We start from the raw sequence: 27569 nt of genomic DNA on the forward strand, positions 1-27569 counted from the left end.
CCAGACATCCCCTACAGCCGCAGAGACACGCCAGGGTTGTTTGTTGTTGTTGTTGACGTTGTTGTTGTTGTTGTTGTTGTTGTTTTCCGGCGCGAGTCCGTGATGCAGGTTGTCTTGCGCGCCCGCTCGCGCTCTTGTCGCTCTCCTCCGGTTAAATCACTGACACTGCATTGGGGCGTTGAGGTTTATGACGTCACGTCCCCGGCCCGACATTGCACTTGCACACACACACACACACACACACACGGCAGGGTGACTCTGAGCAGGTAAAGCCAGTGTTTCCTGACTGATGGGGTTCTCCTACATGCAGTGAAAGGTTTGTGCGCCCTGACCATCTCACACATGGTGCATCATTTATCATCAAAGCTTTCCTGTGGAAGGGATTCCTGTGCACCAGTTGTGGGTCATTCTACAGAAAATCCTGGTGATAAAAATCTCCTGAAATGTCTTTCTTCTTTCACACCGAAGACGTCTTTAACTTATTTAGAGCTTCATGAATTTTATTGTTTTTTCTTTATACATATGATAACAGGTGTTACTTCTCGTCCTGGTCAATTGACTAATAACAATTGGGAAAAGAAAACTATTTACCAAATTGTGTAAGATTGCATGGTTTTCTATATGTCAAAATTTCTACTCTGTTAATCATAAGATACAGTATAATCAGTTTTTATGTCCGATTTTTGACGGTTCTAATTATAAAATAAGTGTCACCAATGACGGACATTTCTAAACAAATAATTGCGACACGGCTTTTGCATTTGCCCAGTCATCTAGTGACCTCTAATGAAGGAACAATTTCAAATTCAAAAACAATTACACCAATAACATAGTTTGGGGTGACTGATATTTATTTCACATTATCAATTATAATCAAATATTGTTTTATGATTTTAGTGTTTCACTTATTTTATAAGATATTGATGTTATGATGAATCAGATTTATTTTCTGAAAAAAAAAAGATTTCCTTGAACTTGGCCTTTTTAAAAAAAGAAAATGCTTCAATTAAAAATATTGAACATTAAAGTGAGAAAATGTGTGCCAGGAGTGATGGTAAGGGGTGCACAAATTTTTGGTCACATAAAAAGGCCAGGGTTCAAGTCCCACCTAATGTCCAAACCCCAGTGACTGGAGGCAGTTCCGGTCCCAGAGCCGGATAGAATGGGAGGGTTGCGCCAGGAAGGGTTTGGGTTTTCTCCTGGTGCTCTGGTTTCCTTCCACAGTCCAAAGACCTGCAGCTTATGTTAATTGTCAAATTGTGTGTGTTCCCAGCTATGGATTGGCACCCTGCCCTAAGTCTCCTGGGATAGGCTTTATGAATGAGCATTTTTGATTATTGTCACCCAATACCATAGAAATGGAGCTGGTGCTCTCCACTTACTCATAATCAACATTTCCTTTCAAAGCCAAAGCATCTTAAATCATACAGTATGAATGCCCAATTGCATTTGAGCTGCTGTACTGTACATCCATTACATAATATGCTGTTTTAAAGCAGGTGGAAGAGAAAATTGATTGCACCGGTGTGCACACACGACAGAAAAAAAAACTCATCTGGCCCAGCATCAAGGACAACAGAATTGATCGAGATGCAAGGACATGAGCGTAATCAGAGATGCCAGATAGGCTGCAGTTCCTGTGTCACTTCTACAAATGTGCAAGTGTGACATTAGCATCTCTCAAGCTTTAAATACAGAGGAACTGCAATGTGTGAAAGATGAACACAACATCGCTCAAGCAAGAGTGCACTTTACTAAATATCAGCTTGCCCCGAAGTAATCGATGCTCATTACAACCACACAACTGTGAGAGTGATATCGCTTTTATACAATAGTTCAGTAAACAAGAAATCAATATCAAGTAACGGAGATTTCACACACAATAGGGACAAACGTTTCATTTATTTTGGCTCCACTATTAAAAACAGAGATGCTCCTCGACTTATAATGTGGTTCTGTCCTGGGAAAAAAAGAAAAGAAAAAGAAAAAAGAAACATCACAAATTTAAAATATTGTCAAAAAGTAAAAAAAAAAAATAAATGCATGAAAAACTGTACACCTAATTTATTGAGCTTAGCACACAATATTCCACAATATGAAAGAGTATGATACTCCATTGTGCTATGAAATAATAATAAAAAAATAAAAAAAATCGAATAAAACATCTAATCTAATCCTTTTAAGACACGTGTATCACTTTCACGTCTTTATACAGTCGAAAAATCATACAGTATATCTAGGCATGGTAAGCCAGGTAGTCTCTACAGAAGCTCCAGAAGAAGCCGCGTTCACCCGCAAGCCTTTAGCGAGCTCTGGATGATTTGTACTGTACATTAAAGTTTCATTATATTTATAAGATTTAAGTGTAGCTAGAGTGGGCTAGAATTTTTACAAACAACGAAGCATCCCAGTGCATTCATACTAAATACGAGGGGTGTTCAAGTCAAACCAGGACTTTTGATTTGTGCAGAAAAACAGAACACCATTCTGAGAGTCAAAACTCCCTTTATTTCTCTATATAATCTCCTGCTACATTAATGCACTTATCCCAGTGTTTCACTAGTGCTTGGCAGGTTTTTTTCAGTTCACCGGAGCCATGATCGGACTGCCTGTCTGATCCACATCTAAAACACTGGCCTCCCAGGAACTCCTTTAATAACCCAAACATGTGTAAATGTCTTGGAGTGAGGTCAGGACTGTATGGGGACTCGGGTAATAACTCCCAGCCGAGTTCCTGTAACATGCAAGTGGTGTTGGTGAATGATTGTGTGTGCAGTTCACACACACAGATGAAGTCATCCATCGATTTTTTTCAAGGATCAGGTGTTCCACTCACTGAGTGTTCACGGGAACGACTGCAGAACGTACAGTATGACGAGTCTCATCACCGTACTGTGCTTGAAGTCTTCTGTAAATGTCAATCGCTTTTACTCACAGTTTGACTCGGACGTCCCTCGTATAAGCGCTTTTTTAAACACCATTAGTCCAATCAGTTTAGTGAACCAGAACTAAATGTTGTATAAAATGTATTGAACTCTAAAGACACCTCGTGACATCCAGCTGGCAGTTTGTATGCAAAGTGTTGAAAGCCTGTAGTACTGTATTGTTATCACATAAACCTTGAATCCATCTCAGGAGCACTTTCAATGGAAGTAACAATATAACCTGTTACGGTCGGCCTGGCATCTGGTGCTGAGATAAAGCTAAGACGTCATGGTGTCTCTTCTTTCATTAGGAAGCTTCCTCGCTGTATCTCTGCCAACTGCTACTCCTCTCAATTCAAACCCGGAGTCTTTGTCGCTAATAGCATAATGAGCTCTTGGCTAGATGGGCTGGTCTGCTGCTATTGCCTAAAGTGCAGAAACTCCCTGAAAGTCTGCACAGCAACAAACAAACAGGTCATGGCAGGTTTAAGGCTCGTGGGAAATTGCCTGGGTGGGGCAGATACAAGGAGATCCCAATGTGGCACATTTGCATTTTAATAAAGTTATCTCTAAAAAAGTTGAAGGAGGATTTTAAATACAATGGGCGGTCCAGTTAAACTGGGATTTGTGGGTAGCTGGGAGTTATTACCACGTCCCTTGTCCTGACCTTACAGCAAGACATTTTCACATGTTTGGAAAATCCATTAAAGGAGTTCCTGGGAGGCCAGTGTTTTAGACATGAAGCGGGCAATCCGAACATGACTCGCTCATGCCGAACTGAGAAAACTTTCTACCTTGATGGTGTCCAAGCACTAGTGAAACGCTGGGATAAGTGCATTAGCGTAGCAGGAGATTATATAGAGAAATAAAGGGCGTTTTTACTCTCATAACTGTGTTCTGTTATTCCAGACATAAACACCCCTCGTATAGACATGACAGATAAGTAAACTAAATAGAAACGTAATTTCAAGCCCTGCAATGCAATAAATCATAATATGGGGAAAATACAGGGGAGCAATTAAAATAATCACGAGCCTTAGAGGTGCAGTTTTTAGCGGCACGGTGGTGTAGTGGTTAGCACTGTCGCCTTGCACTCCAGGGTCCGGGTTCAGTCCCTGGCCAGACTCGGTTCTCGTCTCTGTGTGCATGAAGTTTGCAAGTTCTCCCGTGCTTGATGGGTTTCCTCCGGGTACTCCGGTTTCCTCCCACAGTCCAAAGACATGCAGGATAGGCTAATTGGTGTTCCTAAAGTGTGTGTATGTGTGTGTGCCCTGCGATGGATTGGCACCCTGTCCAGTGTGTTGTCTAAGTCTTCTGCGATAGGCTCCAGATTCTATTAACATTTCTAATAAAAAACAATCTTTGGTTGTGCATGTGTCTGATCTTTGTAGTGTTGGAAGGTGAACTTCTGCTCCACCCTGAAGTCATTTGTTCAACCTTCCCTGTCCTCTCTATGCCTGAAAAACGTCCCCACGGCATGACGCATGACCACACGGATGGACATAGCCAGGTGATAAGCAGTGGTTCCCTGAAGATGTCCTTTTCGTCATTTTTATTTGTCACAATTTTGTTTACATCAGATAATAAAGTCTTGTGGCTTGAAGGTCCTCCAAGTGAGTGGTCATGTGCCTTTTCCTGGACTGGACTCCAGCAGAAAATGTTCTTCTTTAGAACCTTTAGGGCTCTTTTAGGGATTTTTCAGGTTGTCGGTCTGATTAAATAAAACCCTTCTATGTCATCGTCTCAGTAACCCTGAATCTCGATCGTTTAAGTAAGATGCTGCAGAAACGTCTCAGTGTCCTCCTCAGATTTGTGTCTCAAACAATAATTGAATACGTCAAAAGGAAATGGAGACTTTGATTGTGTGGTTTTGAGGCAAACTGATTTAACTGAGTTTGTTTGGCCAAAGTACATTCAATAGATACCGCGCGTTTGAATTTCATCCATCCATACTCACTGTCCTTCATGCTGGTAGCAGCGATGCCGAGGTTTATTACCTGCACTTAAGATGTGCCTTAAACACTGGCTAAAAGTACTGTGTCATTAAATAATATATAAGATGATAAATTCTAATGACAAGTATTAAAGTAGCTTTTAAAATCTGTAATTTAACTTTTACTTACGTATGTTTTGTTAGATTGTTAGTTATTGTACTTCACTACATTTTAAATCTTTGGCTATTGCAGGCGGTCTGATCAAGGCTCTGACGTACCGAGAAAACCTTCTCCCCTTGATGGTGTCCAAGCACTAATGAAACACTGGGATAAGTGCATTAGTGTAGCAGGGGATTATATAGAGAGTTGAAGAGGGTTTCTGTTATTCTGCACAATCGAAGTTCCCAGTTTATGCTCTAAACAAGACTTTATGCTCTGATGGAAATAAAATGTTGCCCTTTCGATCTGAATGACGAGCAGGAAACCAGACACAGGCAGTAGTCATGCATTTTGCTCTAGGGATGTTTTTCAGGCATAGAGACGGCAGGAAAGGTTTAACCAATGACCTCAAAATGGGGAAGAGGTTCACCTTCGACACCACAATGATCAAAAACAGCCAGAGCTAGGATTGTTATTAGAAAAGTTTAGAGCCATCGGCAAAAACTCGTATAAATTGCAAAAATCAAACTGACATGTGTGTGTCTTGTGCATACGCTGATGTTGAACATTTCCCAATGGATCAGAACCAACGTTGTTCCAGGCAAAGATGATTTCTTCTTTTAGTGCAGCAATTGTTCTGATAGACTGCTGAGAAGGAAGCAGTCATGTTAGTTCTGGTTCTGTTCCATCTTCTATTGTTAGTTTCGAAACCATCCAGGGTCTGAAATAAAAAAGAAAAATACAAAATTTTCCCTAATTAAATGTTTAAGTAAATGCCAGATATATTGTATGTTATATCCATAATGCATGAGCCAGAGGCAATTATGGAAAAAACTCAGACCTGAAAGTCTTCCAAGCCAAGCTGGAGGTCAATAGCATCGTGTCGTCCACTGAAACACACTGTTACTGCTCAAGACTCAAAGACCCAAAAGGATTTTATTAACAACTACGTTTTTAAGTTTATCCAAAGAGTCAGTAATATTTTTTCCACCCTGGCAGGCTGTCAGTCAATTTCTCGTCCACATCGTGGACTGATGGTGCAGCCGTTTCTTACGTTTGCTGCCCTTCTTGAAATGTATAAAGCCGAGCGCTACCATCGGTCCCGTGTCATGCCAAGAGTAAAGCATCCTGAGACCGTTCATGTGTGGTGTCGCTTCTCAGCCATGGTCGTGGGGCTCACTCACAATTTTGACTAAGAACACAGCCATGAATAAAGAACGACAACATCTTTTAAAAGCAACCTCTCCCAACCACCCAGCTTGGTGTTGAACAATGGCTTTTACCAGCATGATGGAGCTCCTCGTTATACTGGCAGTACTGGTCCATGGACAGGAAACTCCCCAGACCTTAATCCCATTGAGAACCAGGAGTTAAAGTTTTTAAAATTAAGCCTTTATTTGTCTCACTTACATTAATGTTTCTCCCACTACCTCAACTCAAGATTCTTTCTTCTCAAATCCCAACATAGCTGCCATGGAGCAGACAGGGTTAAGGGCCCAACAATGGCAACCTGGTGGAGCTGGGGCTCGAACCACCGACTTTTCCAATCACCAACTCAGTGCTTTAGATCTCTGACCCACCGCTGCCCCTAGTGGACAAACAAAAACTCACAAATTGTGACAAACTGATTATGTAAGAATGGGCTGCGCCATCAGTCAGGGTGTGGCCCAAAAAGAAAAAGAGTCAACACTGCAAATACTGACTCTTATTAATGTCATTGTCAATCAAATCCCTTAACACTTATGAAATGCTTATTACTTATACTTCAGTATACCAGAGTAACATCTGATGTTAAGATCTAAGAACACTGAAGCAGCAGACTTTGTAAAAATGAACATTAGTGTCATTCTCAAAACTTTTGCCCCCCCCCCCCCCCCCCTGGCTGTACTCGTGTCCCGTTAACTAAATTTAGCGCAGCTACACTCCCTCCACTGACTTCCTGCTTCAGATGTAAAAGACTGATGCTCGCCTAGAAGAGCACAAACAAACCAACGCCCACTTACCTCAAAACATTTATTACACCGCTAACTACGCCGTGCTCACTTCCTTCCTTCCTTCCTTCCCATTGCTGAACCCGTCTGGGTCCTTGAGAGACAGACTGTTCATGCTGGAAATAAGTGACCTGGTATGTGTGTGTGTGTGTGTGTGTGTGTGTGTGTGTGTGGTGTTCTCTTCATATCTGTGACACACTGCAGACTGGTGTGAGGTTGTGTTGTGTTTAGTGATGAAAACTCCATCTGATAAGTTCTGTAGAAACACATAATGAGGGAGCCATGAAAACCTTTAAACTGATCTGGGAAGCGCTGCAGTGATCCAGTCCCACAGCGCCAGGAGTGTAAAAGTGACCTAAGCATGCCCTCTGCTGTTTTAAACAGATCCCTGATCCAAGGAGGGAAAAGGAGCATGGTCATTATGGTGAGCTGTACTGACATGATGACTCGCCTGATCCTTACACTGACATGTCAGAAGTAAACGCACCCTCCAGTTTCATGATGTAAGGTGTGCGCCGTAATTTGTTAAACGTTTTTACGACTACTGGTGGTTTCCTTCTTTTCTGCTTAGACCAGACGTGAGTTTTAAGCACAGTTTTTTACTTCATGTGCACTTTACTGAAAAAAAAAAATAAATAAATATATATATATGATAGATGTTGGCGCATGTGCATGTTGAAGATATTTGTGAGGAAATAATTTGTGGGGACATAAGACAAGTAACAGAACACATCCAGATGTTTTTAAAAATTTCTGCTGTCCATCTGTCTGCGAACAAACTACTGAATGGATTTTGATAGGGTTTTGAGAGGTTTATTTGGCCGAGCTTGAGGTAACATACAGGCTTTGTTTTAATCGTGATCAACTCACGGGAAGAGAAGATATGCTACTTCGAAATGTAAATAAAAAAACAAAAAATCCAACAGGTGGAGCTGAAAATCTTTTCAAAAACACGCTTATGAGTGTGCAGTTAAATTTCACGTGACATCTAGTTTTGTGCAAGTTTATAAAAAAAATAAAATAAATCAAAACACATCCAAAGGATTGCAATTCAACAAGGTTTTTATTAAGGTAGACCTGGATCTAGCATAACCATCATATACATTTTTCCCCAGTTGTTAACTTGCAAGTACATATAATATCGTGTGTACACAATCTGAAGCATAAAAATATCAATACAAAAAAAAAAAATACATTTTATAGGATAGGAATATAGGAACAGCAGTGAAAGTGGAGCAGATGCCGTTGTAGGCCTGCTTGTTTTTGCTTATACAAACCCCCCCCCCCAAAAAAAAACACATTGCACAAAAAAAAGAATTCTATACATCCCCCCCAAACAAAAACTAGTAATAAAGAGGAAACGGGGGACCACTGGAAATAGGCGGACGTGTGTGGGGGGGTCGAGGCGTCTGAGTGCACATACGAAGAAGGCTACACCCTCCCTTTAAGTCCGGGAGAGAGAGAGAGAGAACGGCGACGAGACGGCAGACGCCCTGCTCTTTAGCCTCGGTGGGAGGAACAAATGCGGCGTATTTGACAAGATACTGGTGCGTGGAGCTCGTCAGCGCCGCTCCACTGGTGAGGAACAGAACGTCCTTTCGATTGCTAAGACACAGGCTGGACAGTAACTAGTTTGAGAAAAAAAAAGGTGTGCGATATGTAAACATGTAAAGTATTGAAAACCAGCCAAACTGCGGTGCGAGGGTCCGTGTTTGTAAACGCGGGAAAAACACAACAAAACAGATTAGAAAACACTAGCCATGTAAACATAGCCTTGATCAGGCTGGATAGAAACCTCTGCGAGAGTTATACCTCTTATTTATTTATTTATTTATAAGCCCTTTGCGTGTGAAAGATAGACGTAGGGAGAATCTGAGCGCGTGCACTAGTGATGTCTATGTACAGTGTTCCACAGATATGCTTGTAGCCCGGTGAAGCGGTCCACTTGTTTTGTGTGTGTGTGTGTGTTTGTGTGTCCCTGACCACATTTTGTTGGTCGTTACATAAAGGCAACGTCATAAAAATAAGAAAAAAATTATTCATATGAATATTAAAACTATTATTAAAAAAAAAAAAAGAGACTGAAGCAAAGGATTGAGAAGCGTTCTCTGAGCTTTACTTCTACTTGATTGCATACTGCTACAGTTTTAGGTACGACTCCGTACGATACGGTAAACTACACCGCGGCACCGTTCAGGGGTGTATGGATACCACTTAAAAAACAAGTGACTGTATAACACCAAATCTAATGTGTTTCAGCATCAACAAAATGAACATATTAGGAGTTTAATGTTCTTATAGAGTGTGTGCAGTCATGTGGCTCGAGCGGCGTCCAAAATAAAACCTGTTTAAAACTAGACCGCGGGATCCCCAGTCTTACTGTCGTCTAAATATTGCTCTTAATAAGTAAAAGCCGTAATGCAATTAGAAGCGAACTTACAATATAAAGAAGGCAGAGTATACATCCAGACAGGTCTGAAACTAACCAGAACAAAAACGACCCCTGCTTTTTATCCTTTTCTTTCTTTCTTTTTTCTTTTATTGTCCAGGGCTTACTTAAAACAAGCTGAATAAATTTTCCCCTAATGTGACCTCATATAAGACAACACCCTTCTCCTGTCCTCCTGTGTGGCTCAGCAGTATCTCACAGATCTGATACCTTATTTAAACGGGACCTTTAAATAACCGAAACTTGTGTGGAGATGCAGTTGAGAAGGCAGGCATATTAGCAAAAATATTATTAATGTTCTTAATTTTCAACACTAAATTATATTTAAGCATAAAAATATAATTGAAAGACGTGTAAATGAAGTAAAATATTAATTAATGATTTCTCTTGGCACCAACTGCTTTAAAAACCAAACTGAAAGCGGCTCCCTTTTTTTCTTGCTAACATTCTTGGGACCCGTGGTGCTGCGTCTTCACTAAATCACTAAACCTACAAAAGAAATATGTAAACTCGCTTTTCTTGACTTTCTATTATCTTTATCTATGATGTTTCAGACAAGTTTTGATCGGGTCTCAGACGTACACGCAACTTCGGCTCTGCCTGTTCATTCGTACGCTGAAAATGCTTTGTAGGCAAATTTCTTTCAAAATTCTTGAGGTGACAATTTGTGTAGAGGTGGGGCGTTCGTGTGCTGAGGTACCGCTGTATACTCAAGCTGAAGAGGTCTGATCATTTCCAATTGATGCAGATATTCTGGACAAATCTAATAAAAGCAAAGCCTTTCCGTCCCGCTCCGTTCCTTCGCTGGGAACGTCCTTACTTCTCCAGCGTTTATGGTTTTATAGACACGGCTTCAGTGATAAGATTGAATAGTGGATCAAGGCCAAGCCGCGTGACGTCAACTGAACACACTCTACAGAACAGTTCTCAGTGCCGTATCGGACTCTGTATCTACAGGGCGTCCCAAACATCTTCACACACACGTCAAATTAACACTTTTTTTTGTAACTCCTCTACACGATTGCTATTTGTTTGTAAACACACATGAAGTCGTCTCTTGCACTCAGGATGAACTCGTAAACACATCTGGTGCACGTAATTGCACTTCCATTTGTCTAAGGGTTTTTAAAGAATATCTGAAGCAAAAAATATATATATAAAAATAATATAGGAACTAAGTATTAAAAAAAAACGAAGGTTAATTTAGAGAGTTTTGGGACACACTGCATACACCCCTAGTGTGATCATGCTTTAGAGACAATTACACAAAGTGTCTCTTTCCTTTCCACCGATCAGCCACAACATTAAAACCCTGGAAGTGTTAAGCAGAGGAGCGGATCGGGGCGGTTCCGGATCCTTTGTGTGCTTGGGGGTGGTGTTGGGTATGGGTCACCACAGATCAGTTGTTTATCAGGTGCATTTCAAATCTTTGAATCAAATTCTTTTTTAGCAATATGTGCAAAATTGGCTTTTCTGTGGGAACGGATTGGCTGGCAATGACTGTGTGTGTGTGTGTGTGTGTGTGTGTATAGCTTACTGTATAAAACTGATAATCAGTGTTATTTAATTCACCGGGCGGTGGTGTTAATGCTGTGGCTGATCTGTGTATCTGTCAGTAAAAAGAAAGATATTTCTACTTAATAACAGTCGCTGTCATGTCAATAATAATAATAATAAGCTGTTTTTTTTTTTTTAAACAGCAAAGGCAAAAAAACAAAACAAAAAAAACAGGTAAATAAGTTAATTAAAAATAACATCATACTAAACGAGAGAGTTTGCAGTTCTGGAAAAAAGTGACTCAGCTCTGAGAGCCCAAGATCTCTCCTAAAGATTATAAAGTTAAAAAAAACAAAAAAAAACAACAACAACCTGCAAACCGTTTGGAATGAATCCAATGCTGGAAGACGAAGTTCAGCACCGCCTTACATATGATATCTACATAATTTTTTTTTCATTTTTCAGCAAAAAAAAAAAAAAGGTAAAAAGTCGGTTGTTACCGCAACCTTGAAACGAACGGTGATGAAGGTTAACACTAGTCGGGTCGGAGAGGTTCGATCGCTGTGACATGCTCGAATACAGAAGTCTGTGTTTGTACGTGTTAAAGAAAAAGAAATAATAATCCGTATGACGAGAACACCTGGGGTCGACTCTGACGCGTCACCAGTCGCCTTGGTAACACCTGCGATGCGGAACGCTGTAACCAGACGGTCCGGATTTATAAAAGGTGACGATTTCCATACTATACACATTTTTTATTTTTTTTTTAACTAAAGTGAAAAAATGTGACGAGTCGTATTCTGAATGTCGAGCTGAGACCCTGAGTAAACCGGACCGTGATATAAACGCTGCCCTTTTTTTTTTCTTACTTTTGTTTGAAACTGACCTGCATATTCCTGCTTTGTTTAGGTTTTTTTGTATGAAAACGAATAAATGACTACTTGTAAAAAATAATAATAATAAAAGAAAAAGCTGTGATATGAACAGCCCGGCTTGTGTTGTGCCGATCGATTTTTCTCGCTCTGACGATGACGTTGTCGCGTTGTGTAGAACCTGGAGCGCAGCGACTTCACTCTCACATCCGAGAGCCTTGTTCTTGAAGGATCTGTTTAAAGAAGATGGGAACAAATAATAATAATGAAAGCATTAATGACAGATTAAAAATGATACTCATTTTATTGAGTATTAATACTAAAATTGGTTTAGGTATTTAAAGGCATTTGACCTGTAAACATTTTTGTTTCGATTTTTCTTGGGGGTAAAACAAAAAAAAATCTGTAGTGTCCGTAACCATGTCAAATTCATGTTGCAATATCGTAAACGATTAAGCATATTATTATACTGCATATCATTAGTGTAAAAAAAAATACACTTTCAGGTTTATGTCTTTTCATGTAAAATCTAAATCGGTCAAGTTTCATCTGAATGACAGTTAAGACCGTTGAAAGATTTGAATTTAAAAAAGTAACAGACACCATAGACATGAAAGGGTATGAAACTGTATTTAACAAATTTGTTTCTTTTTTATCTGATAAAAATATAAATTGTGTAAAAAGTGTATTCACAAACAACTAAGCATGGATCGGGAGATAAGAAGTATTAAGTTTTATGAAAAATGGTGTCATATGATCCGATCTGAACGTAGGTGAGACCTAGGTAGTGACTTTTTATTACCAATACCATCTTGTGGCTGTCCATATTTTCACTGCTGAAGTGGTATATATGAGTTTAAACATGGGTTTTAAGACAAATCTTTATCCGATCTACTTTTTCGATTTCTCATCTGTGATTCACTCTGATTACCAGACGATGAAAGAAGTACAACTTAATGTAAACAAGGCACAAACAAACTTTTCTCTATCCTCTCTTTCCCATTGATTGTAATGAGATGAAATGACAGGAGATTCAAATTCTTGCCAATGAACTCAGTACATTTTGTGCAATAATATCACTGATTACATTAAAGCTGATCAGATTATTTTTAGTTTTAACCTTTTAACCTATTTCCACAAACTCTTTAACCATTAACCAGGCGTACATCAGCAAGTTCACATACACTACACTGTTTAAAAGTTCTAAGACTGAGTGTTTTTAATTTTTCTTTTGTTAGCAATATATTTATAGTAGTCATCACTTTATTTGTAAATAAACGCCTGAATGTGTTGCTCTTTAATCTGCCGGTACGATCCAGTTAATTAACACTTGGATTAATGCTTCGAATGGATTATGAATCGCAGATCTCCATTTGCAGAGTATAAAACGTCTCTGAAAAACAAACCCACAGCCTTGTGAGCGCAATATGAGCAGGCTTGGTGAGATTGTGTGCAAAATGCCCTCGTTATCAATCCTATCACACACAGTCCCACGAGGGACGATTAGGATCTGGGAGAGGACTTTTAAACTTGCACCGACATGAACTGCTTGGTTGCCAAGAATCACTGAATTACACACGCATTTTAAAAACCAGAGATGCGTTTAATAGTGAAAGTAAGAGCATTTCCACAATCAGCTGTGCGTCCGTAAGAAAGCCACTTATTAGTGAGACTTGTCAGGAAAAAAGGCTTGAATTTACGAGGGAGCGTAAATATTGGTCTTTGGAGTGATGAAAAATGAGGTCATGTGACCTGATGAGTCCAGACTGCCCCTTTTTCAGAGTGATGGGCGTGTCAGGGTAAGAAGGGAAGAGCATAAAGTGATGCACCCATCATGCATAGTGTCCACTGTACAAGCCTCTGGAGACAATGTTATGATCTGGGGTTGATCATAACACTGAATCAAGTCAGCTGACCACCTGAGTGTACTGAATCACCAGATTATCACATCTATGGGGGGTCTCTTTCCTGATGGAACACGGTCATACTCCAGGATTCAGATTGTGAGAGTGTGTCACTGGGAGCACGCGGAATCATTTTCACACACGAATTGGACACCACAGTGTAACACTGTCTGATCTATTGAGATTTCACACACAACCATCTCGAGGGTTTTTCAAAAGACACTAAATACTGAGAAAGTTAAAACGTTTTGTGAGCTGCAGGTCTCTCGGCTTTATTGATGTTTCTTGAACATGACCTCGGTCTGTTAGAGCACCTTGTGAGACGTTTTGAATCAGGAGATTCATGTCACGGATTTGTGGTAGCTGTGTGATGCTGTCATGTCAAAATGAAGCAAAATCTCTAAGGAATGTTTCCAAAACCTTTTTAAATCCGTTATTTAAGGAAAAAAATTTAAAAATAAATAAAACCACAAGTCCAACCCAGTACTAGCAAGATATACCTAATGAAGTGGCCAGTGAGAGGATCTGCTACTACTCTGAGATGCTTAAAATGTTGATTTTAGAGGCTGTGAGATATAACAGGACACCGCAGCAGAGGCGAGTCTCGGTGCACCCTTCCTGCGACGCGACGCAGCTTCATCGCATGATGTGATGGGTTTTAAATGCATTTAATATGTTTCCGGGGCGAGTTCATGAGGCGAAAAATTCCTAGTGTTATACAAGAAGTCTTTCATAAGGAGTAGCGTGAATGTAGAAGATCTGTTCCAGTCACCCAAAAATATCACCAAAATTACAAAAAAAAAAAAGCTATTGAAAGTAAGGGATGTGACGAAGAAAATAAAATGGTAGTTTAAACTTCAGAAGTGCTTTGAGCGCTCAGATTTCGACTGTCTCATTAATCTGTTAACGTGTGTGCACTCAGACACGCCTCATCACGCTTATCCATGATCCCCCTCTCTGCATCTCGAGGAAAATAAAATATAAATCGAGCAGATTAAGGTGTAGTGGTGTGTATAGCGCTGTATTGCAGAGTGTCGCGCTCACCTTAGCCTTGTCGGTTTGCTCGCTGTTTGTGCCGTACGACTGATTGTGCAGCTCCTTGGACACGACACACAGGAACTCCGCCTGGTCTTCGTTCCCGTAATTGTATGACGAGCCGATGCTGACAAGCTGCAGGACGAACAGGAAATAAACATGCATAAGTATAAATAAACAAACAAACAAACAAGAGCGAAAGACAGGAACGTTTAACCACCCGACTGAATACTTTTCGGTCAAAACACAGTATTGGTGCAGATTTATTTAAAAATATATATTTTTTAGTTTTATATATATATATTATATTATATATAATATATATATATATATATTAGGGCTGAAACGATTCCTCAATTAACTTGAGTTAATTGTGTGTGTAATTCGATAACAAAAAATGATCGAGGCAAAATCTTCTGCCTCGTAGCTTCTATTATAATTCATTTTAAATGCTTGCGGTATGTTTCTGCGCAATTATTTGTTTGGCGTGACACAGCGCACTTCCGGATGCAAGCCGCCACTAAACACCGACGAAGAAGAAGCGCTTACGTCACCCAAAAAAGCGAAAGCGTTCTGTTGCGGCTGCAAAATGAAAAAGAGCGATTAAAATATCAGAGAGCCAAGAGATGAAGGAAGCAGCAAGAGAAAACGATAGAAATTGTCAATAAAGACTTATATGTTATGCCTGAGCTTTAAATTTAGAAACTTTTAGTTCTGAAAGTTAATGTAGTTACAAAGTAATGTTTTTGTATAATTATTTAATTTAATATGAGCCTTAGTTTTTTTTGATACTTAAAGTCATGTGAAATAAATTTTTTTGGTTTTTGCATCTAAGAAATGTAATGCACTTAACTCATCCTTTTATTCCTTTTATTGTGAATAATGACAATGTTTATTTTTGATAAATATGCTGTATGCATTTAAAAAATATAAGTTGATTTTTCTAAAAAGAAAACCAATTAATTTGTTTCTCTTATATATTTTACATTGCTGTTTAATTAAGCAAAAGTAAATTTTAACCTTATTAAAGAAGCTAAAAATCCATTTTCTTTTACTCTCTCTGTTATTTTTTATTCATTTATTTTTCATGCTGTGGAACGAATAATTTAAGTTTCCATTATTTCTTATGGGACAATTCGCTTTGATTTACTCATACATTTTGAAATATGAGCCCTCTTCTGTAATGAATTATGCTTGTAATCCAAGGTTCCACTGTATTTATATATAATACATAAAATGTGTGTGGGCCAAAAGAAGCTACTTCTGAAGTTTATGCAACATAGAAGTGAACAATCTTGCTTCCCTTAAAATTTTAAGTTGAAATGATTGTGTGCTGCAAAAATGGCATTAGAACAATAATAATTTAAAATGCAAATTATTTCAATTTCTTTATGAGTATTTATAATAAAATTAATGTAAGCTCCTAGAAGCATATTACTGGGAAAAATTAATGCTTAAATTAGGGCATTCTGTGCAAAATTGTGGATCTTTAAAGAAAAAAAAAATTGTATTCAATTTATGTTGCAATATCTCAACTTTGCATTTTAGAATAATACACAGGTTTATGTCTTTTCATGTGAAATCTGACACGACTTTGTTCATTTATTTATTTTAATTGTGTATTAAACACAGGAACGTCCCTTGCTGATTCGCTAGAGAGATCACAACAGCAATGCTTACGAGTTTGCTTGTGAGCACTGCATAATATCTCCATACAAATCTGTGTGTGTGTGTTAAAATGCAAATCCAGAGCAGTCCAGATACAAGTCGAGGATTTTAGCCTGCAGTACTGACAGGAAATGACACACACACACACGCACACACACACAGTGTTAAGTGCAAACTGAGCGTCAGATAGCATGATTTTTCTATTTATGCCCAGAGAGAACAGATCAGGTTCTTTAGAAAAATAAATAAATAAATAAACAGAAATCCCACACAGCAGCAGTGACGTGTTTGTTTATCTGTGCTGTACTTCAGATAACTGCATACGGCTTCACGTCTACACAGCTCTTATGTTAAAACCCAAACAACCAGCCTCCGTTTTGTCTGCGATGTCACGGCACCTGTACAAGGTCAAAAAGCTGATCGATTTCGCTCTGAGATGAGAAGTGAAGAGGTGTCTGCGGTTATTATTACGGGTCCTGCAGGGAGACGAGGTCGGTGATGAGACTCATCACTGGGGCCTTATGAGGAAGTACAGGTTCAGTAAATTTAACACAAAAAACATCCAAAATACATGATGTGCTTGTGTTACGTTTGCTTGTTTAGACTAAGTGCAGGGGTTAATTAGGGGTTAATTAACTAGTTAATTATTATCTAATACGTCTGGTATTTAGCTTGTCGCTGTACTCAGTTAATATTTATGTTTTTAATGTTAAATCGTTGATTTCTCAAATCTTAAATTAATCAGTTTTTTCCCCCCAAATGTTATGATTTAAATTGTTTTTAATTTAAAAAACGTCTAAACACACTCATGATACACATCCCTGCTGTGCCTGCACTCATTATTTACCTCCTGATTCTTGGGTGCTGATTCGATTAAAATTATGATTTTATAAATATCCTGATCCGATATGACCTCTTCATCCGACTTTATTACAATTTTAAACCTTTACACAAAGTTTAATGAGCAGTTAGTGGTAACGTTCCTTATAACATTAGTTTTAAACCAAGCACAGCATTTAAACACTACAAATCTCAACTTAAGACCAGTTTATTTAGAAGTGTTTATCCTATACGAGGTAAAGCTACACTCAATTTTCCATTTAAATCTTTATTTTCTAAATTTACATTTAGACATTTGGCAGACGCTCTTATCCAGAGCGACTTAATTTTTTTTTTTTTTGTACTAAAATACGACACTGTCTCATGTTGCATTTTATATTGTTTTGTTCACTCCATACTAAACGTTATCTCTGTTGTTAATATCTTGTTTTATCTTTTAATTCATCCTTGGTTTGATCTGGAAAGTGACCTTGGTTGACCAGAATGGCGCCTTTAAAAATACAATGCATTATTACTATTATAATTAAAAAACACAAACTAACTTTAAATAAAAGAATTTAACATTTAACTGAGAAGCGCGTATCTCCGTCATCCACCATAATTATTATTTCCAATAATAATAATTCAAACTTAGCCAATAATCCACTCCTACCACATCTAATGAAAACTTGCAAATAGTTTTCCTGTAGGATCATAAAGAAATGATGACGTTTTACGGCCTCTAAAGTCTCATTGTGTGGCTGTGAGCGACTAAAAAGCACCCACAGTGTTTTTAGACTGGTGTAAGGCCTTGTTCACACGGACGTTAAGTTTTTGGATAAACGAACGTGCTCTGAACGTCCTAGACGTTTATGTTGCATTTTGTAGTGACGCTTGATTGACTTCTACACTGGCGTTCGTTTGTCTCTGTCTAACGTCAGCCTGCAGCCCAAATTGTAGTTTGTGTGTTAACCTGTGGGGGCAGCGTGTCGGGAACTGGATATGAAAGTCCGCCGCTACCGGGTTCACTCTCTGACTGCACAACGCCGGATTTAAGGAAGTCTTTTTTGTGGTTTATGAAGAAATGAAAATCTCCGCGTAAGTTTTTTAACAATGAATTTTTTTTATTTTGCACTTTTCCGCATTTCCCTATGTATAGCATGTAGGATCATGGGATATATCCGGTCCTCCGAAGCGTAAAATGAACGCGCAGAAAACGAACTAGAAGCGGTTTTCTTGCGTTCGTTGGGTTTTGAACGCCAAGAAAAAGCTGCATGCAACGTTTTTTTAATGCCGTATAAACGTGCAGCCGGACAAACGCACGTCACCAAAGCCCGTGTGAACACTCTCATTGACTCCTATGTGTAGAAAACACTCGCCGCTTGATCTGCGCTCACCGGACGCTACAAACGCAAAAAAAACGCTCGATTTTAACGCCCGTGTGAACAAGGCCTAAGTGTGTGTAATGAGCGGGTTTGAGACTAATTGGCTCACGGAGTTTGGAGAAAAAGGCAGATCGGAAGTTTAACACACCGGTTTATGGCCAATCAAACTGAAAACCAGGTAATTCTGCTCACTGTCTGATTGACCGGTTTATCTCTATTATAAATGTAGAAATATTTTTTTTTATTATTATTGAATTTGGAGTCATTGTGGTGATGCGAGAATCACCGCACAAAAGAACACTGGCGGTATCCATGGCGGGTGACAGCTCAGTGAATTTTTTGATTGTAAGTCACATGACAGAAAGGGCTCCGTTTCAGACGTTTGACCTTGCTTTGACCTTGTTTGATCGGCTCATCAGCTGGTTTTGAGGATAAGGCTATAAATATGCCACAGACATTCGGCCGCTCTTATGATATCGTCCGATCGGGAAGCTAATCTGAAAACCTCAAGTGAAGCCCTGGTGAGAAAAGTGATACACGAGGATGTTCGTATGGGTCGTGTTCTTCCTGTCTTAAGAGAAATAGCGTAATCCAGGAGGATATACATATCCGGAGTTAAAAACGATCCTGTATCATTCAGGAACCTAAGAACCATAAGCTTAGAAGGACGCACTGCTAACATCTTAACCTGACGCAGCAAAAACCATCTAGGTAGAGATTAGAGTTCTCACATGGAGCCCGAAGTCACCCTGCGATGGGTAAACTTCATTAACTATTCACAGATTTCATGATGTCATTAATTTGTCTAGCAAAGCTGATTGTTGGGATCATGAATCCAAAAAAAAAAAAATTTTTTGTTGATGGATCATTTATTGTTTTACTGTTTAACTATCAGCCATCCTGCACTAACACTTACTGTAACTATAACAGTAATTATAACCCTTACTGTTTAACAAAGAGCTAAACATTTACTACATTTCGCTGCCTTTATAATGTACTCTCGTATCCTTCAACGTCTCACCTAGGTGAGGTGTCCGTAACTTTTTTTTTTAATTTAAACAATCTTAACCGTGATTCAGATGAAACTTGGCCTATTTAGATTTCACATGAAGAGACAGAAAACTGAAAAAGTGTATTATTCTAAAATGTAAAATTGTTAAGATATGAATTTGACATGATTACGGACAATACAGATTTTTTGGAGGAAAAAATAATTGCGTTAATAAATTGCGTTTTAAATGATTATTGTTTAAAGCGAGTCAGTATAACGCTGAAAAATGGCCACTTTTGGGGCCCACATATAAAATCATCTCTCCAGTACAGCTGAAATTAGCAATTTGACATTTTTAGGGAAGCGAGACTGGTCACTTTAATTTTGTATAAACTTCTAAAGTAGCGTCTTTGGCCCACACACATTTTCTGCATTATATGTATAATATATATATATATATATATATATATATATATATATATATATATATATATTTATATATATATATTTATTTTTAAACCTGCACCGACACTGTGTTTTAGGAGTCTGATCTGATCTGATCTAATATATTTCTATTCATCCTGGACTGTACTGCTTTGTACCGCTGTGCTGCTCCTTTGCTGAAACACAGTCTGGCCTTTCTCTAACAAAACTCCTCGTCTAAAGCCGAGGAAAAAAAGCAGACACGTGACTGTACTGTTGATCTGAGACACACCCGCCCAACAAAAAAATAAACGATTTAACATAACGTACAAAAAACACTGATGCCGGAGGATTCCACTGCAAAGGGCTGCTTCCATGTCTTCCTTTCTCTTGGCCTGCTGTCTCGCTCTCCTTTACTTCACACTGCCTAAAGAAATACCACACCCTAAGAGACGGGGCAGTTTAGAAACTCACACAAGAGACGAGACGCCAACATCGACTGCCATCACATACCTGGGCCCAATTTAACTTTCTCCGAAAGAAGTAGTAAAAGAAAACAAACAAACAAAAAAAAAACATCCATTGTTCTTTTTGTGTGTATCTGTGCCAGGATCAAAAACTGTCCTATATCTGAGCTTGTTTTTGTGCTTTAGTCTTCGTTAACATTTGTTTGCACCTCCGTTATTTGATCTGTGCACTATATACACTATATAAAAAAGTTCACGTTTTCATCGACTACATTTAGCTTTGATGACGGCGCAGGGTGAAAACTGGGTCCTCAATAGATGTGAAAACCTGGTTGTTTAGTACATTCAGGTGGTCAGCTGAACTCATTTTATTGCCCCATAACGAGTTTAGACCTGAGCAACTGATTAACCCCAGATCATAACACTTACAGGTTTTAATAACGTGTTGAGACGGCTCTTAACCCATATCCAAACTCTCAATGTTGTTTGTTACTTCTTCCAGGACAATAATTTGACCCTTTAATATTGTTTCCTTCCTTTTGTACCTGCTATTACTTCACTGTGTGACGTAAACTTAATTTTTTCCTTTTCTAACACACAATCGCACAGTGAATAACTGAGTAAACACTTAATTTACTGTTTTTCAGAAACATACACAACAAAGCACTGCCTGTGATTTAACTTAAACTTCTGTTTAAACTAGTGTTTCTCAGGGTTTAAGCCAGCGTGGAGGTCCTGCAGGTTCACTGCAAAAGGCCGTACAGTGACTTTATAAAAAGTTCTTAAGTGCTTTTTGTTAAGTTTTAAATTACCTTAAAATTTTGTGATTAAATATTCTCATCTTTTTGTGTCATCAAATATTAAAAACTAATAAAACAAAGCCATGAGCTTTAAACAGCACAAAAAATTTAATCTAATGACATCAAAATAAATTACCTTTTGATATTTTTATGCCAGACTTCATTAAATACTTTTTTAAAAACTAGATCTACTTACTTTAGGCTCAGGATTCTTTTTTCTTCTTTTAATTAAATGTATGATTTAGAATTTTAAGTTGAATATTTCTTGTGACTGACATTATTATTATTATTATTACTATTATTAATAATAATAACATTGTTTAAATGTTATTATTGCTCTGCCTACACTTGCCTGTTCAAACTTCCAGCCGTCAGACATGGTGGAGACCATCTGCGTGAGCTCCTCCTCCTGGCACTGCAGGACTCTGTAAACGTGCTTAACAGGAAGCTGGGAAAGAAAACAGAGGCGGCGTTAGTCTCTACAAAACAAATCGATGGCACATCCAGGCCAAAATCACAGCCGTGGTGTTTGGCGGACAGACCGTGCTAAAACCGTTCCCTCCGGTCCAGTAGGCGCGTTAGCATTCCAGCGCTGCTTCTACAGGAAGCTAAATTTGGTGGCCGGCCCATGATGACCGCTGACCTCAACAGAGCGGCATGAGCGCCGCCGCCAAGTGACCGATAAGATCTGAACCGCTGGCAGATAACTAGACTGAGCGCAGTCCAGGGGGGACTGAGGAATGAGATTGTTCCTGTGTGTAACTGCGAAACTATGAAACAACTTTCATGTCTGTATATAAATATACACTGACACTGGAGACTCTATCCATAAAAATAACACAGAAGTCTTTAATAAAAAAATTACACGATAAAAAAAAAAAAAAAAATCCAACTTCACAATGATCCTCAGAGACTGATTGGTTGCCTGAGTAAATGAGCCCGCCTCCACATCTCTATGACAACGGGATCCAGTTAGGTTCAATTTTAAAGCTTCTATTGAAGCAAAGAATGCAGCTGTTTCAGCGGGGAGTACCTTCACCATTATATCAATCAGGAGTACAACTTATACCCCGTGTGTTCAAAGCCTCTTCAAATGTGGTAAATTGTATATTAAAATTTAAATGTTAAGTCTATGAGATTTTGGAGGGAAATTGCCCCCAATTTACCCCCAATCCTTTAGAAAAGTAATAGCACCCCATTCACAATTAAACCGCATGATTTGCCACCTCCTTCATGGGTCTACAACAAACGGTACGGGACTAGTTACGCTCGGACCTGCGTAATTCCAAGTTCCTATTTCCGAGTCAAATTAAACACATAATTTAACTCACCGCAACCTATAAAGAAAATTTTTCATAATAAATATCTGAAGAGATACATCTGGAATGGACTGAAGGTGAGGTAACTGCCCTAAACAGGAGAAATGTACACCAGGATACTCACCTGAGACGTTTTGCAGTCGCGCTCCCTGATTTTGTCTTTCACTAGTTTTATCAGCGAGGTGATGTTATAAAACTCGGCCTCTTCCAGAACACCTGGTCAGCACAAAAAAATTATAAATAATATAAATAATTATAGTAACCAATAAACTCTGAATCAAGAATTACACAGAAAGCCATTACTAAGAACTGGAAAATAAAAAATAAATAAACAATACACTGGCGTGTCCAAGCACGAGCGCATTCCCGGCATACCTTCTTCTGCGAGGCCTCGGTTGAGCACCAGCTTTCCGTGTCTCAGATAATTGAGGACTGGACCGAAGTACGTTGGGTCTCGGTCGATCAGGTACGCACCCGTTTCATCCTGAAAGACAAGACGAAGAGGATCAGGAGACGTTATAACGATCGGAGATGCTAAGACGGTATGAAGCTCCGAGGTTTACCTCAGGGCTTTTTACAAGAACTTTCGTTTCATACATTTATTTTGATATTAAATATTAGAAATATAAAGGATGGAGTGTGTGAGACATTTTGTTGCAGTAATACGCTATGTCCATCTCCGTCCGATAAAAAAAAACGAGGGCTGTGTGTCTTAGATCGCACGAGTCCGGACCGTTACTCAGCACAAACAGCAACTAGGTTTCCAATTACAGACGGCGTCTGAGTCGTCTCTCCGTTACACGTTCCAGCCTTTGCATTTCCTGGATTTAAAAATACTTTTGAGTGTAAGGTCTGAGTTGAGTTTTCTAACTAAAAAAAGAGAGAGATCTATGTTTTTAAGAGTATGACTTGTTTTCCTTTCTGACGTGCCGCGTACTGAACTTCAAATCACATTACTTTCCACCAACACTTCCTCATAGACCTGAGGGACAAGTAAGAGAGGGATTCAGGAATTAAACCCTGTGTATATGATTAAGTTGTAGCGATAATAGTACAAAATAAAGTAACAGTCAAAATAAAGATTCTGTACTATTATCGCTACAACTTAATCAGGTACAGATTGGTGAGACAAAGCTATACGCGTCACAAACACTAACACTTCATCGTCTCTCAAACCGTTCGTTCCAGTCAACGTGCTTCTTTCCTGGCAACTAAACCAACTCTGTACAAGCACCTGTTGTCAAGTTATGCAAAATGCCAAAGCAAAGGACGGTAACAGGAAATTGATTAAAAGGTCAATCGTTTCCTACGCTGAGCCGTTTCAGTCAGCACCCGATCTGAAAAAGTGTGTAATGCGTGAGGAATCCTTCTACACGTTAGTCTGTCTTGGATTAGCAAGCGTTCAGGAAATAATCCATCTATTTAAAAGAGACGTTCTGTCCAGCTTTTCAGACGTTTTTTCTGTCAAATCCTTTGTCTGGAGGTTTATTGATTTATGCAAAACAATAATGTAATTTTTTTTTAGAAAAATGTAATTACTTTTAAATTTTAAGCTAATAATAATAATGCTTACAATGCAAATTTGTTCAGTCACATCTGTTCCTTGTCTCGAGCTTTACTAGACTCCAGGGAAGGGTCTCTCTATGGAAGTCCAGATTCGATATTACCCGATACTTTCGTGACGATTCAATCTGTACTGCAATTCCGTGTTCCGAATTGTTTTTGTTTTTTTTTTAGTTACAATTCTAAACAAACTTAGTCAACAGTTTTGAGAGCACTACAGGATAATAGAGGAACTGCAACAAATGAAAATGTCATATGCAAACATTTATAATTTAAAATATTGATGATTTAATGATTTAAAATATTGTGTGGCAAAACATCAACTGTCGATAAACAAAAACTTTAAATCGCAAAAAAAACTTGATATTACCAATTTCTAACACTATAATTATATCTTTGCATATAAAACAAAGAAGAAATATTAAACGTATAATTTTAAACCATACCTAAAAAAAAAATAAAAACAATCCTGAAGTAAAATATGAAATGAATAGACATTAAACCTTTCTTAACCTTAATTTAGGATTCCTCTTGGCACCAGCTGCTTTAAAAACCAAACTGAAAGCGACTCCCTTTTCATCCTGCTACCGTCCTTGATAACATTCTTGTTACTCATGGTGCAAGGTCTTCACTAAATCTTACAAAAAATAAACTTTCTTGGCCTTCCACTGACGCAAACAAGTTTTGAACGGCCCCCGGATGCAGTCGGTGTATGGTTTGTTTTCGAGGAAAAATTCTTACAAAACTTCAGTTCTTAAGCCGAAACTTCACAAGATTTGTATGCCGAGGTGCCGCGGCGATAAAAGTAGTAGTAAGTGTCGTGTATAGATTAGACATGAAGTCTGCACTGGGGTTTAAAATTTCTAATCACGTCACAGCTTTCTTTAGTTAAGTAAAGACCTGCTCCTACAAGGCGTCATTCACGTCTGTTCAGTATCCGCATTGTTCCTGTCTCCAATGTACACACGAGCTGGAACGATGTTCAAAAGCAGAGATAGATTTGCAGACATCAGAAGGGGAAAAAAAATCTGTTTGATGATTCTTTTGGCAGTTTACATTTTATCGTACTGACCCTGAAATACATGTTTTAAAATAACATTTTTAACTTGTGTGTGTGTGCGTGTATATATATATATATATATATATATATACACACACACGTTTTCATTTGTCGTGATAATTTGTGCCAGTTCCTCTTTAATCCTCTATAACCCTAAGGCGAGACGACTGAATTTTTTTAAAACAGACATAAAAAAATGTACAAACAAGTATACATTATTATGCTTATTATTTCCATTAAATTATCTACTTAAGCAGAATTTACATTGGATTAATCTCCACCCATATTCCATCAGAGGACAGCCCCTATAAAATGATTGACAGGAGACTCATCCAGACACAAACATTTATTCCGGAACTGACCGGAAGTCGTTTAACAGACAGTTTCTCTCTCAGCGCTACAATTAAGACTTTTCTCTCAGATCACAGATGAAACCTGGTCTATTTTATTCCATCCAAAATTTCTCTCTTTTTTCTTTATTTTTTAAGTAAACAATGTAGATAAAAACAAAACTAATGACACCTTACAGGTGAATGTATATATAATCAAAGTATATATAAACAATACTGACTTTTTTTCGAGTTTTAATTCAAGTCCAGATTTTAAATACACCAGGTTTAACATATTTAAATGTTATTAAGTTTAATACTAACTCCTGGAGTTTGTTTGTTTATCTATTGTGTTTGTTTACCTGTTTATTTATTTATTACGTTGTCTGTATCTCTGTTTTGTCACTTTAACACCAGAGTTTAGGAACATAAAGTCTGTGTGTGAGTGTGTGTGTGTGTAATTAGTTTAATGAGGAAGTGTTGTTATTAAACTAAACAGCTCTTTAGCTCAGCGGTTAGTGATGGAGTTTAGCCGCTAGCTAACACCGCTAACACACACCAGACAGGAGGCTTTGACTTTTATTATTTATGCCGGATTATATTTCCTATAACGCGCGGCTACTGTTGGCTGGCGGTTAAACCCCGATAAAGAGTGTATTTGTTCTCTCTCCCTCGCACGGGCGGTGGAAGTCCGGAGCGCTAGCCGCTAACTCGCCTTGTCGGAGTCGAGGTCGGGGTCGGCCTGGCACAAGCGGTACAGGAACGACTTGGGGTCCCTGCACAGGGTCTGCCTGGTGGTCAGGAAGTACGTGCCGCCGACGTTAAGGCGAACCCACTTGGACGAAGCACTTGTGGCTGAGTGTATTCGGTCAGACGCAGACAGGGCGGGACACCTCCGGGCCACAGAGCCGCTCGGGTCAGGGCTCTTCTCCGCCATGCCGCCTCTGCTTCTCTTCTCTTCTCTCCTCTCCGCTCTGCTCTGCTCGGCTCCACAGGAACTGAGCTCAAACAAAACCGGAAATGACCCGCCTCGATCCAGCCAAACGCCACGCCCACCAAACAGAGCAGAGTTGCCAGGTTTTGAGAACTCGCCACGTGCCACGTTGTGGTAGCGCAGTGCAGTGCTGCTGCTGCTGCTGAGGAAATGATCTGTAAAGAGTTTAATAAACAACTTCCTCACATAATTCAACACGATTTATTTTTATTTTATTGGTTTTACTAACGCAATTCTGGGAACGGAGAACTTTACTTACACCAGAGTCCCTCTGATGAATTATTCAATTGTTAAATTCAATTAAATTTTGTTTATATAGCTTTTTTTCACAATGGTCATTGTCTCAAAGCAGCTTCACAAAAATGAAAGAAATAATTTAAAAATAATTAAAAAATAATAATAATAATAATAAATAATAAAAATAAAATAATAATAATAATAATAATAAATTGTGTATGTGTGAGAAAAATGTGTCTAGATAATAATGAGATGAATGAATGAAATTTCTCTGATCGGTGAGCAACCGAAGGGTGACGGCGACAGTGGCAAGGAAAAACTCCATGAAAAAATATCCAATATCCTTCCAATATCACAATTTTTTTTTGTGATATTGGAAATATGATTGTCAAAAGACAAGTTACTGTCTAATATTACGCCCAGGTCTTTTACTGTTGAGCTAGTAGAAACAGTACATCCTTCTAAACGCAGGCTGAATTGATAAAGCTGTTGTGTGCTTATTTTTTGGGCCGATGAGTAATATCGTAGATATCGACAATATCTTGTCTGAGTTTAGTAAAAGAAAGTTATTGGTCATCCAATTTTTTATGTCCTGGACACACTCGGTTAATCTAGACAATTTAGGTATTTTGTCTGGTTTTGTTGAGATATATAATTGGGTATCATCAGCATAACAATGGAAACTAATCCCATGTCTTCTAATGATGTTACCCAAGGGAAGCATGTATATTGAGAACAGCAGATGTCCT

At 38.6% G+C, this 27569-nt stretch overlaps 1 protein-coding gene and 1 long non-coding RNA gene across 2 annotated transcripts; both read right to left on the bottom strand.

Moving 5' to 3' along the window:
* Positions 1 to 1912: 1912 nt before the first annotated feature.
* LOC128518277 (uncharacterized) lies at positions 1913 to 7153 on the bottom strand. The gene is made up of 4 exons (XR_008357703.1): positions 7021 to 7153; positions 5859 to 5907; positions 5551 to 5738; positions 1913 to 1960 (listed from the first exon to the last, which is right to left on the bottom strand). It is a non-coding gene; the product is annotated as an uncharacterized LOC128518277 (long non-coding RNA).
* A 905-nt stretch (positions 7154 to 8058) lies between these two features.
* Positions 8059 to 26567, bottom strand: kctd5a (potassium channel tetramerization domain containing 5a). The gene is made up of 6 exons (XM_053493120.1): positions 26305 to 26567; positions 23013 to 23121; positions 22762 to 22853; positions 21671 to 21766; positions 14775 to 14900; positions 8059 to 12059 (listed from the first exon to the last, which is right to left on the bottom strand). Exons 1-6 carry the CDS (start codon positions 26524 to 26526, stop codon positions 12030 to 12032), a joined length of 675 nt encoding a protein of 224 aa, XP_053349095.1. The 5' UTR covers positions 26527 to 26567; the 3' UTR covers positions 8059 to 12029.
* Between the last annotated feature and the right edge of the window lie 1002 nt (positions 26568 to 27569).

Source organism: Clarias gariepinus, chromosome 3, assembly GCF_024256425.1.
Source record: "Clarias gariepinus isolate MV-2021 ecotype Netherlands chromosome 3, CGAR_prim_01v2, whole genome shotgun sequence".
NCBI lineage: Eukaryota > Metazoa > Chordata > Actinopteri > Siluriformes > Clariidae > Clarias > Clarias gariepinus.

Bases quoted from the DNA above. Each gene is read 5' to 3' on its own strand.
- kctd5a (XM_053493120.1), bottom strand. From the start codon at position 26,526: ATGGCGGAGAAGAGCCCTGACCCGAGCGGCTCTGTGGCCCGGAGGTGT. The intron at 21,767-22,761 runs GTGAGTATCCTG...TTTCTTTCCCAG, and splicing joins GCGACTGCAAAACGTCTCAG to CTTCCTGTTAAGCACGTTTA. The intron at 14,901-21,670 runs GCAAGTGTAGGC...TTCGTCCTGCAG, and splicing joins ACGGCTGGAAGTTTGAACAG to CTTGTCAGCATCGGCTCGTC.